At 48.7% G+C, this 12,007-nt stretch overlaps 1 protein-coding gene across 1 annotated transcript in view; it reads left to right on the top strand.

Moving 5' to 3' along the window:
• Nucleotides 1-12,007, top strand: part of Tmem255b (transmembrane protein 255B) — a 31,580-nt gene that overhangs the window by 16,650 nt on the left and 2,923 nt on the right. The window contains exons 5-8 of the mRNA XM_036166437.1: nt 3,196-3,276; nt 4,087-4,172; nt 8,469-8,628; nt 9,455-9,598. Coding sequence (XP_036022330.1) covers nt 3,196-3,276; nt 4,087-4,172; nt 8,469-8,628; nt 9,455-9,598 — 471 coding nt within the window. The remainder of the gene's footprint in view (nt 1-3,195; nt 3,277-4,086; nt 4,173-8,468; nt 8,629-9,454; nt 9,599-12,007) is intronic.

Raw genomic sequence — 12,007 nt, forward strand, 5'->3', positions numbered from 1 at the left:
ACAAATACACACAACCATATACAGTAACCATAAACAACCACACTTAGTAGGCGTGCGTGCACACATATGCACACACACACATGCCACACACAGCAGACATAAACACTACCACACAGAAGGCACAAATACAACCATATACAGTAAGCATAAACAACCACACCCAGTAGGTGTGCATGCACATGTGTGTGTGCACACACACACAGCAGACACAAACATACAACAGGTACAAACATATGCATCACACAGCAGACGCAAACATCCCTCATTATTTCAGTCACCCTCTGCCCCCACCCAATCCTCCCCAACCACTAGGGAACTCTTGTCTCCAGCCCCTTGGTTCTGGAGCTCTGTGTCCAGGTGACTGTCCACAGTGCACTCACCACACTTAAAGCCAAATGCACTGTGAAATCTCGGACTTTGCTCTTGCGTGTGCTTACACTTCCATGTTCTCTCTTTGAAGATTGTTGCTAACGTGGGACTACATATATGAAAAACCTTTTTATCTATAGGAAACGGACTTTAAGAGGATGTAGAGTCCTGCTGGTGGCACAGTTAGGGACCATGGAAGGGAGCACTGCTTGTATCTGTTTGAACTGTAGCTAATCTGAACTTTGCCCCCACAGGGAACAGGTGTGCTTTCTCGCCTGTTTAGCAGCTATGGGGTCAGGCAGGTTCCCAGGTGCCATAGGCAAATGATGAGCCACCAGGCTCCCTGCCGAATGCAGGAGAGCAAATTAAGGAATAAGTACATAGAGTATGTGTGGGAGCCGTTTTCAGGTTTCTCGTGGCTTTACCCAGCAGGTCCCCATAGAGGATGATTAGGACCACGGGCCTGAGTGCAGGTGTCTGAGATGGTTTGCACTTGGCTGTGCTGTGGGGGAGGTCATTTGCTCCACCCCTTGGCATCTCTATAAATACAGAGACAGTCAGGGCCCGTTGGAATAGGTTCCCGGCCCTCTCGAGGCTATCCTTTATTTTCTATCTGTTTATCTCCACAATATAAATCCTTCTATCTAATATTTCCTGCTGCTCACACTCAAGAAAACTCTGGGGAGCTGTGGGGTTGATGGGTAAACGCCCCACAAGTATGTCATATGACATGCTCTGCTGTGATGTGTGCTGTAGCATGAATAATATGGCACAATATAAAAGGCACAGTAGAACATGATGTGATGTGGTACAGACTATGGTGTGAGAGAATAAATAGACTGTGATGAAGGAGGAGGTGACAGCATGATGTCATGTGATATAAACATGCTGTGATGTGGAGTGGCAACATGGTAGGCTGTGATCTGAATGATATGTACTATGACACAATGTGGTGTGGTACAATGTGTTGTGACACAGGTGGTGATGAGTAGCATCATATGGTGTGATGGGCTCATATAATGTGCATGGCATGATATGAGGTGTAAGGGACATGATGATAATGATGGCTTGGTATGTACCAACCAGGTAGGAATTCTGTGCATGTGCATTTGCACGTTTGTACACCTCTGTATGTGTGTATGTACAGGAGTATGTAACTCCCCCAGCACCTGCAGTTTGGTGTTCAGGCATCTGGCCCTTGCCTTCCCTGGACAGGCATATAGACTACAGTGCTCCCAAAAGAATGTGCCAGTCCTGCCTTGAGATTCGGTCCCTGTGTAGGGTAAGGTTTCCTCAGTCCCATGTCCTCTCAGCTCTTCAGCGCCTGTCTGGGAGAAGTCACCTTCCAAAGACTTCTGTCTCCAGGTAAGGGAAGTCTCCTGGCTGCAGCCATAGGTGTGAAAGGACTCTATTTACCCTTCCTTGCTTTACTGATAAGAAGAGTCTAGAAGGTAGTCTGTCTGTCTGCATATCTGTCCGTGTACCTGCTGCATGCAACCGCCTGAGCATGCCCATCTGTTTGTACCCATCCCTGTGTACCTGCCTTTGTGTGCAGATAGGACAGGACCTCTGAGGAGTGGTCATTATAATTGAGAGTCCAGCAGGGTCCACACGAGCAGCACTGGCTGGGCCCTGATGCACAGTATCATCTAGTCACCCTAAAGTCTAGACCCCTGGTGTCCTGTGGTCGGTTACAGTTCTGTGGGGTGGGTAGCCAGACTGTTGGTGACTCATTGGGGTCCGCTTCGGAGGCCACTGGTATCCTGCGAATACACGCTAAGCTGCCACCACTTGGGAAGACAGTGTGAAGACTCCATTCCACTTCACACCATCATCTATCTCTCCCTGGAAAGTCCACTGGGGAAGGATCTGAGTCTTGCCATATTGTGATGAAGGCCATGTAAGTCTGAGAACCCTGAAGCCAGCTCTCCAGTCCCAACTGCAGCCACCTGTCTTCACCTGTCACCCCTGTCACACCTGCTTCCTTCATGTATCACCTGGGGCCAATAGGTCTGCCTCCAGTCTGAATCTGTCCACACCCAGCCTGGCACACAGCTGTTATGCCCCACCGTAGCTACTGCCTGCCACTCGTGAATGACTCTTTGCTGCCAGAATTACTCATGGTTTCTAGACCCCACTTAGGTCAGGAGTAGTGCCATTGATACAGAGAAATGAACCTGAAGAAGCATTTATGGGTTATATGGCTTTGTGGCACTTTAAGTCCCAGGCCCCAGCTGTCTTCTGCCTTAGCAGTTGTAGAAATTGCCTCCTTGTTGCTCTGCCCTGCTGCGCTCACCTACAGCTCTAGCTTACCTTGGCTTCCTTATGATTCAATGCTGTGTTGGATCCATGAATGTTGGAGACACAGAGTGGGGACGTGGTGAGCTGGGAATGGATGAGCTTATGTCAAGCAGTGGGGCATGACATATGAAAGGAAGGATGGATGGATGATCGATGCCTAAGTGAATAGATGGGTGATTTGGATGGACGAGTGAATCAGTCCCAAATCTTTTATTCCCTTCCTAGTAGAAGAAACCCAGTTTTCTTTTAGGGAGAGAGAAGCCAAGTGCCCCTGGTGAGATGTAGACCACCCCTTGTCCCGTTCAGCAGCATTCCCCTTGTCCCTGTGCTGATGTGTGTGCCCAGCAGGTAGATGGAGGGTGTCTGTAATTCTCCCCTCTACAGCCTTCTGGGCTACACACACAATTGCTATGGCAGGCAATAGTGTGTGGCCTTGGTCCTGCTCCAGTCCATGGAAGGCAAGCCTGAAATGACCACTCCTGGTTGGGGATGACCAGTCCATCCCTTTTACATTTATTTCTCTAGGAACCAAGACCTCTCAGCGCAGGAAGGTGCCAGTTCTACCCCAGTGGGACTGGGTACTTATATGATGTCTATCAGACAGAGGTGAGCCCCTTTGGCCCGCGTGGCTTCCATATCCCCCAAGTCTTCTGGGTCTGGTTAAAATGGCTTCCTGCTGTGTGCATATCAAGGCATTGAAAGCCAGGAGCTATCCGTGACAGTTCAATGCATGCTGGCACTCTCTTTGGAATCACAGCTGCACCCTTTCCTCTTTGACACAGTGTTAGGATTCATCTGTCCAGTTCTGTGTGGTCAATTAGCATTCCAATGAGCATTTTCACTGACTTAATCACTGCCATGAAACACTGGGATCACACATGTGCAGTGTTCAAGGGACTCTCTGGCTCTCCCTGGGCTGGGGACAGCTGTAGTGTGACCTCACTCTTAAGCTGAATGAGATGCCAGGAAGAACAAGCATGCACAGCAGCTAACCTATGAGACCGGCCCAGGTGGGCACTGACACATGGCTCAGTTGGGCTGTCTACACCAGTGCTGTGGGGATTCCAGACCTGTAGAAGGTTGAAAATGCATGCGCTGGACATTCCAGAAAAAAGATGTCAACAATAGATGGTTGGGGGATGTGGGTGGGGATTCTGACAGCCCTGCCTCACCCAGGCCTGCTCTGATCTACCTAGTGCTGTCCTGTCCAGCCCCATCTTGTCCTGCTCCGCCCTGTCCTGCCCCATCTAATCCTATCCTGTGTCCTGCCCTGCCCAACCACGCCCCACCCCACCCTGCCATGAATCAGGGAGGGTCCTGGTAATGCAGCCCTGCTCTTGGATGGGGAAGGTCTTAGACCTAGGCTGCCTGCTGTCTGTGTAGGATAAAGTATGAACCTGCCTGTCTCTACCCCAGGTCACCTGCTACTCTCTGAGTGGAAGGTGCCAGCTGAAAGTGAGGAGCAACACATGTTACTGCTGTGACCTGTATGCTTGTGGGAGGTAAGGCTGCATCAGGAGTCTGTGCACACACATGTAAACATACTCAGCATGTAAACACACACACACATACTCATATGCACAGAAGCAAAACCTTGCACAGATATCTGTCCATAAGAGAGACCCCCATTTCTCTCTCCCTATATCTACTTGCATGTTCTGTTTCTTCCTCTGGATGTAGTTTCAGCAGTGGAAAAGTGGATTCTCAGAGTGGTTGGGTCTCCACCCAAGAGCACACACAGAATGTGGAAGTACTTAAACGTGGCCTGGCCCTTGTTTGTCGCATACCTTGAGGCAGCTGGCCACCAGTGAGCCACCAACACATCTCAGTTTTGCTCTGCTCCCTCTTGGGGTTGAGATCCACCTGCAGCTTCCTGTTACCATATACATGGAAAATGAGAACACAAAATGCTTGCTTATTCTGGCATGGAAGGTAGCTCAGCCACCATGCTAGCTCTGGTCATTAAGGGCCCAGGGTGTAGTAAGTTGGGACATCCTCTGTCCACTTTCCACCCCACGGTGAGCCTGCTGGAGCCTCCCTGGCTAGTCCCACCAAATGAATCCCCAGAGAAGCTGAGAGGTCTCTAACTTGTTTGAGAAGTTTTCACCTGGGTGGGAGGAGATAAGAAAATAAGTGCATTAGAGGAGCCAGAGGCCCCAGGCACCGGGAGCCCCAGGGATTCTGGTGTAGCCTGCTTCTCAGGGTCTATCTATGGGGCTCCAGGCCTTTGCCACACCTCACATGCATTTCCTTCCCACTGGAAACATCTCCCCAGGGCTCTGGAGGAACCTTGGTGCTTTATGCCAGGCCTGATTACCCTCTGCTGCTCTTCAGTGGTGGCCAGGACCACTCTAGTGTGCTTCTTGTAGAGTGTCCATGTCTGAATGATGTCTTGGTGATTAGAAGTGTCATTGTTTAAATGGTCCCCTTTAACTGACTTTCTAGATCTGTGAGGTGAGAGTTAAAGTGATGGAGTTGGAGGTACAGTTAGAGTTAGGGCTGGAAGTAGAATTCTGGCTGGTAGTGGAGTTGGGTTTGGTATTACGGTTAGAGTTAGGGTATGGCTAAGGCTAACATTAGGGTTAGGATCATGGTTTAGGGTTTATGTCATGGTTAGCACTAAGGCAAGAGCTAAGTTTCTTTTTTGGGGGGGTGGAATTATGTTTAGTGTTGGGTTTGCATTTGATGTTTAGAGATTGGGTTAGGCTGGTTTAAGTTAGTGTTGGCGTTGGGGTATATGTCAAAGGCCAGGGCTAGGATGGGGTCAGTTAGGATTATTCTAGAGTTACCATTGTGGTTAGGTTTAGGGTGGTTGTTGTCCTTTGGGTTGTGTTTAGTCAGGGTTTGGACCAGGGTCATTTCTAGGGTTCAGGTTAGGGTCATTCGTTTTGGGTTTGGAGTTAGTTATGACAATTATTGGGGTCTAGTTAGGGTTAGAGCTGGCTCTAGGTGAGGGTTTGGGTGCAGTAATGTTAAGGCTCGAGCTAGGGCAGGCTTTGTGTTAGGGTAAGGTTGACACAGATGTTAGAGTGTTAGTTAGAGTTAATGGTAGGGCTAGTTCAATGGCTGCGGTTAGGGCCTGTGTTGGGGTTATGATTAGATGATTATTTAGGGTTTTTGCTGGCTATAGTGTTACATTAGGGTTGGGGCTATAGTAAGGTGAAGTGTTAGCATTTGGTTCGAAATACAGGTAGGCTTAGGGCTGCTGTTCTGTTTTGAAGTTGAGGTTCAAGTTTAGGGTTAAATTTGTGGTTGGGTTATGGTTACAGTTAGGGTTAGTGTTTAGGTTAGGATTAGGGTTAGTACTAGGCCTTGGGCCAGGGCTAGTTTAAATAGAGAATTGGTGTTGGTATTTGAGTTAGGATTAGGTTTTTGATTAAAGTTAAATTCAAGATGGGCATGGTAGTGCATGCCTTTAATCCCTGCACTAGGGAGGAAGAGGCAAGTGGATCCCTGAGTTCAAGGCCATATTGGTCTACAGAGATAGTTCTAGGACAGCCAGGGCTACACAGTGTCTTGAAAAACAACAGAGTGCTCAGTGTAGTGCTAAGACTAGGTTAAAACTGTGGTTTGGTGTTCAGGTTGTGATTTAGAGCTATGGTTAGTTTTTGGTTTAGGTTAATCCTAGAGTTAGATGGCATTGGCGTTTGGCCTTAGGGTTAGGGTTATGGCTATGCTAAGTTTAGGGCTAGGGCAAGGGTTAGAGTCAGTTTTAGGGCTAGGATATGGGTTAGGGTTGGTTACAGGGTTGTGGTTATGCTTGTAATTAAGACTGTGGTCATACTTGGTTTGGGACCTTAGGGTTCTATGAAAGTTTAGGGTTGATATTGGAGTTGAGGTTTAGGATTAATGTTGGGGTGACAATGTGTTTGGTGTTAGGGTTAAGGTTAGGGGTAGACATCAGGGCCTAGAAGGGCTAGTTATAATTTTGGGGCTAGAGTTAAGGTTGAAGTTTGTTTAAGGGATAGGCCCAGGACCTGCCCTAGGTTTAGGTCTGGGGCTGGCTTTGGCTAGTAGTTATCTATAGCTATGGTCACAGTTATGGTTTAGGATTAGGATTGGCTTTGGGATTAGCTTTAGAATTGTGTTGGTTTCTGAATTCTTGTTTAGGGTTGGTGTTAGGTTTGACATTGAATTTAAGCTTAATTGTAGGGTTAGGGGTTATTATTAGGGCAACGCTAGCATAGATTTAGCTTGGGGTGGTGTTGGGATCCTGGGTGTGATGAGGGTTAGGTTTAGTTTAAGGTTATGTTAGATGTAGGCTTGGTGTGGAGTTAGGGTTAGGAATGACTCTCTGGTTGGGGTTTAGGGTTAGGGCTAGTATTGGAGTTTGAGGGTTAGTATTAGAGCTATGTTTAAGAGTTAGGGTGGTTGTTAGAGAATTGTTTACTGTTTATTAAGATACAGTAAATGTTAAGGTTAAGCTTAGGTTTACAGCTAGGTCTGGGGTTAGACTTAAGGCTCAGACCCAGGACTATGGCTTGGTTTAGGTTGTTATTGGTGTTGTAGTCAGGATTAGTGTTGGAATTTGGTTCAGTGTTAGAATTAGGATTGGACTTTGGTTTAGGGTTATTAGAAGGCTAGTTATTGGAGGGTTAGCATGTGGTTGGACATTCAGATTATGGCTAATGCTAAGGATAAGGCTATGACTAGGGCTGGTGTTTGGTTATGTTTGGTGTTGGTATTGAGTTGAATTTAGTCTTAGGTCTATGGTTAAAGTTAGATTCAAAGTTAAATCTAGAATTGGGGCTAGCTTAGGGTTGGATATGCTTGCAATTACAGTTAAGACCACAGCCTTGTGGTTGTGCTTGGTTTGAGGGTGTAGGTCATGTGAAAGGTTAGGGGTGATGTTGAGCTGGGGTTAGGGTTAATGTTAATGCTAGGGGTTTGGGGTTAGTGTTAGGATTTTGACTTGAGATAGGGCTTGGGTTAGAGACTAGGGCCAGTTTATGCTTAAGTTTAGGGATTGGTTTAATGGTAGAATTTGGATATGGGTAGGACTGTGGTTTGGTTTAGATTTGGTGTTGGTCTTAGGACCAGGGTTAGGGTTAAGTTTTGGTTTGGAATGGGGACCTGAAAGACTTAGGATTAAGTGTAGTGATATATTTAGGCTTTGGGTTTAGGTTGTGTTTGGAATTGTAGTTTTAAGGCTATGGATAATCATTTGGTTGGACATTTGATTGGGTAAGTTTGGGGTCTGTGTTGTTTTTATAGCCATGACTGTCTCTAGAGCTGTCTTAGCCTTGTTGTTGGGGGTTAGCTTTTCTTCAGGGAAAGTGTTTTGTTATAGCTATTTTTATGACTAGAGTTATATATGATTTGGGGGTTTGGGTTGTTTTTTTGGGGGGGTCAAGACTACTTCTAGCTTTAAGATTATCGTTGGGGATTATGGTTAGGCTTAGGGTCAGTGGTAAGGCTGCCTAAAGACCCACTCTATTCTTTCTCTTCAAGAGAGTGGCCCAAAGTCTGCTGGGCTTCTCTGGTTTGGAAGCTGAGAGCTTACATGGTTCCTTTACTAACTACCCACCAGCCCGTACTGCCCCAGGGGTGATGTTCATGACTGTGGCTCTAAGCTATGAGGGCTCATTGACTAGACACAGCTTTAACTCACAGAATGGTCCCCCAACCATGGCATGATGTCCTGGGCTGTTGCCTGACAACAGTTCCTATGCATAGGTTGGTGTACTGGCCATGGATCTGGCACTCGATGGTGGCCATCTAACCACAGATCTAATTCTTGGGGGTAACCTGGCCACGTTCTAGCAATGAGGGCAGTGACTTTGTTCTCCCTCTTATAGCACAGAGCCCTCGCCTATCTACTATGAATTTGTGGGTGTACGGAGCTGCCAGGATGTGATCCACCTGTACCGGCTGCTCTGGGTGTCCACAGTGCTGAATGTCCTGGGCCTGTGCCTTGGCATTATCACAGCCGCAGTCCTAGGAGCCTTCAAGGACATGGTGAGTAGTATCATCCTACGTGTTTCCAGCCAGGTGGTCATAGTCCAGAGCTCAGTGGCTCCCTTGACAATAGACCTAAACTCTCCAGTGATTTGCATGTCAGATGGTAACTAGGGTTACCAATCAGTTGCTCTGGAAACAGCACTTGATCACCTCTGGTTGAATCTTCTCCCATTCTCTTAGGCAGGCAGAGCTTGTTGTCATCTAAGAATGGAACTCACCTGCAAAGCTACTCTGTCAACTGTGAGGTTCATGATTGCCTGGGCTGGTAATGGTTCTGTGCAGGCTTGGACCTCATTTGAACAAGCTGGATGAGAGAACTGAAATTCACCCATGCCTACTTCCTGCTGAGCCAGCCCTGCTGAACCTGCCCTTAAGCTCTGGCCTGCTACCCTATCATCACTGTGTAGAATTGTCCTTGTGTCCTTTTGGGGGTCCATGGCAAACCTTTTAGGGGTTCTTCCAGATTCACAGGGCTGCAGAACAAGGGCAGTTCTTCTTGTGCTCAGCCTGTTTGTTGCAGCCCAGAGTTGCTGCTTAGCTGTTTTTTCTCAGGTTTCTGGTTGCCAGGGAGTTTTAGGAATGTCTCCTCAGGACCTGAATTCCCACAGTCTAGTTCTTGGGCTCTAGTAGGCTACCTCTTCAGGTGGCAGCTCCAGGTGGTGACTCCAACCCAGAGACCATAAACTTTCTGTGAAGTCATAAAGAGAGGGTTGGCCTTTTTTGTGGCTTGGCTTAGGGCTCCCCAGAGGACCACGCTGTAGTACCGCCTTGAATGGGTTTGAGGGTGTCTTGGGTTGGATACTCACCTCCTCTTTCCTCACAGGTCCCTCTGTCTCAGCTGGCCTATGGCCCATCTCCACCACCTCAGATCCTCTACAACCCTGCCCAGCAGATCCTCGCCTACACTGGCTTGTGCCCTCCATCTATGACTGTGCCAACTTGTTCCTCCTACCCTTTGCCACTTCAGGTAGGCAAGTGTTACCTTCTGGGGTTGGGCATGCTGTGGAGTCAGTGGTTGTTTCTGTGGGCTCCTTAGTAGACAGGGTATGGCTGTGAGTTGAGAAGGATGTGCTTTGATCTAGATGATGGGGCCTGGGATCATTATGGGGTGGGCCATATCATTTTCAAGGTGCATTGCTGCTCATGGCCCTAGTAAGCCATGAGAGTGTTCTTCCTACTGGAAGAACCATTTATTTCAGATACTGTTTTTAGCTGCTTTATATACTGTCTAGCTTAGCATGAACTGGCCTTACACAGGCAGGGGAACTGAGGATGCCACTGGCTGCCTGGGTTCTGAACTCTTACACGACACAAGAGTGTTCTAAGTGGAGCCAGGTGCATGCCAACATCCACTGAAATTTATCTACAAAGCTACCAACCCTGTAAGGCTCACGTGTCCTGTGCTGTGGACCTTGAGGCCATCAGGGGAGGAGGTCTGGGATAAGATCTTGTTTGAACAGGGCTTTGCCTCTGTTCCACGCTTGGCTTGTTTATGTCCTCTGAAGCTCTGGTGGTCATGAATGAAAGGGCCCTGGCTGTCCAATGATATGGACTTGGACTTTGCACTGTGGACGTGTGGTTCTCCTGGCTTGCTTCTTAGCACTGTGAGGTGTCAGGCAGGCCCTGTCCTCTACCTACCTGTGCAGAAACCCCCAGTCACGGCAACCAAACCATCTGTAGACGTTGTCCAGTGTCTCCTGCGGGGAGATTGAGAACAGGTCTAGACAAACCTTTCTAGATGGGGTGATGCCTGCTCATGCGGCCTGGGTGCTCAATGGCTTGTCTTACGGCACTAACAGAAGCAGTTGTGAGACTCACAGAGCGGTGTTGAGTATCTCTCTGTCATCACACTCTGCTGAAATGAGTTTCTTTGACCTGTGGGGCCTGGTGAATGGAGTGAAGTCATTTGTTTTGAAGTCACCTGTCCTCAGGTACTCCCCCACCCCCAGGAGACCTGCACCTAGTGAGTCACACAAAAGGAAAGTGAGGCCTTGCCAAGCCAACAGACTGTTTGGGGGCAGAGCTTGAGTGTCAAGCTCTGACCATCTTGACTGGCGGCCCAGCATAGTGTCCAGGTGGGAGCAGTCTTTTGATCATCTGGGTTCCACATTTGTGACGTGTGGGGGCTGATAGCATGTACAGCTGGAAGAAGGCATGGGCACCCAAGTGTCTAGGTACAAAAGTACAGCTTCCTTCCATTTTCTGGGGCTCACTGGTGCCCTGGACTCAGAAAGGTGAGGTCATTGTACCTACCCACTCAAGGTCCCTTTTCTCTGTACTGCAACTTCCTCTGCTTCTCTGCAAAAGGAGCTAGCTAGGGCCGTAATCCCTGGATTTCTTGGGGCCTTTGGGTCTGGAGGAAGGATGCTGCCGTGGTCCACTGCAGTGTTGGGGAGTGGGTCTGGACCCTCAGTATGGCACCCCAGGCTGTGCTAGTGGGACTTCCCAAAGGGAACTGGGCTCTCACCCACTGGAGTCACAGACACCCTAAATCAAGGAACGAAAGACCCCATGGGTAAAGCCTGCCTCAGGACCATCTGCGCTCTCTGGAAGCAACTATGTCTAGGGTCGGGAAGTAAGATGGTTCAAGGCCATCAGCAGGAGCAGCTGCAGCTCCACGGCCTCTGCCTTTCCATGGAACGTCCTGCGTTGGCCTCAAGAAGGATCTCCCTGGTCTCCATACAAGGAACCACGCTCATCTCAGGCCATGGCTCATCCTGGGACCCACTCTGCTCTCCTGGTCTTTTGTCAGATCCTCATGTGAGACACTTAGGGCTGTCTCTGGATAGACTCAATGGGGCTCCCTTAGCTAGCCTGGCTGCCTTTGGACACACAGAGCCACTAAATCACATAGATGCCAAGAACAGGACTCCAGAGCACAGGCTGTCTTCTTTCAGAACACGTGATGCTCCACAGAGGAGGATGATGATGATGATGTGGGGTTCCATTTCTTCCTGCCTGATGTCTAGAGTGTTTGGGCCAGCCCTGGTGCCTGCCTACCCCTCTGTCTTGAAGGCCTGGCCTGAGGAAGAAGGAACTGCTGTGGAGGGCCTACCAGCCTGCTCTCGAAGAGTGTGAGGCTCCCCATGAAGTGCTCATCCCTGTTCCACATGGGAAAGGACAAATGCCCCTTGTGGTGGTATACAAGAGGCGGTCTTTCACCATGGACACACTTTGGGAACCTGGAAGATGACCTGCCAAGTCCCATGGGTACTCTTTTCTTCTCCTACCTTCTGGGACCTCTGTTGCAGAGAGTGGATGCCTCCCTTCCTCCCAGAGGAGGCCTGGGGGCCCTGTGCTCTGGACTGAGCAGCTATCACAGCGGCATGTGTGGGAGTATAATTGCCACATATGCTTAGTAATCAGATTTCTGTGG

The sequence above is a fragment of the Onychomys torridus genome, chromosome 17 (genome assembly GCF_903995425.1).
Source record: "Onychomys torridus chromosome 17, mOncTor1.1, whole genome shotgun sequence".
Lineage (NCBI taxonomy): Eukaryota > Metazoa > Chordata > Mammalia > Rodentia > Cricetidae > Onychomys > Onychomys torridus.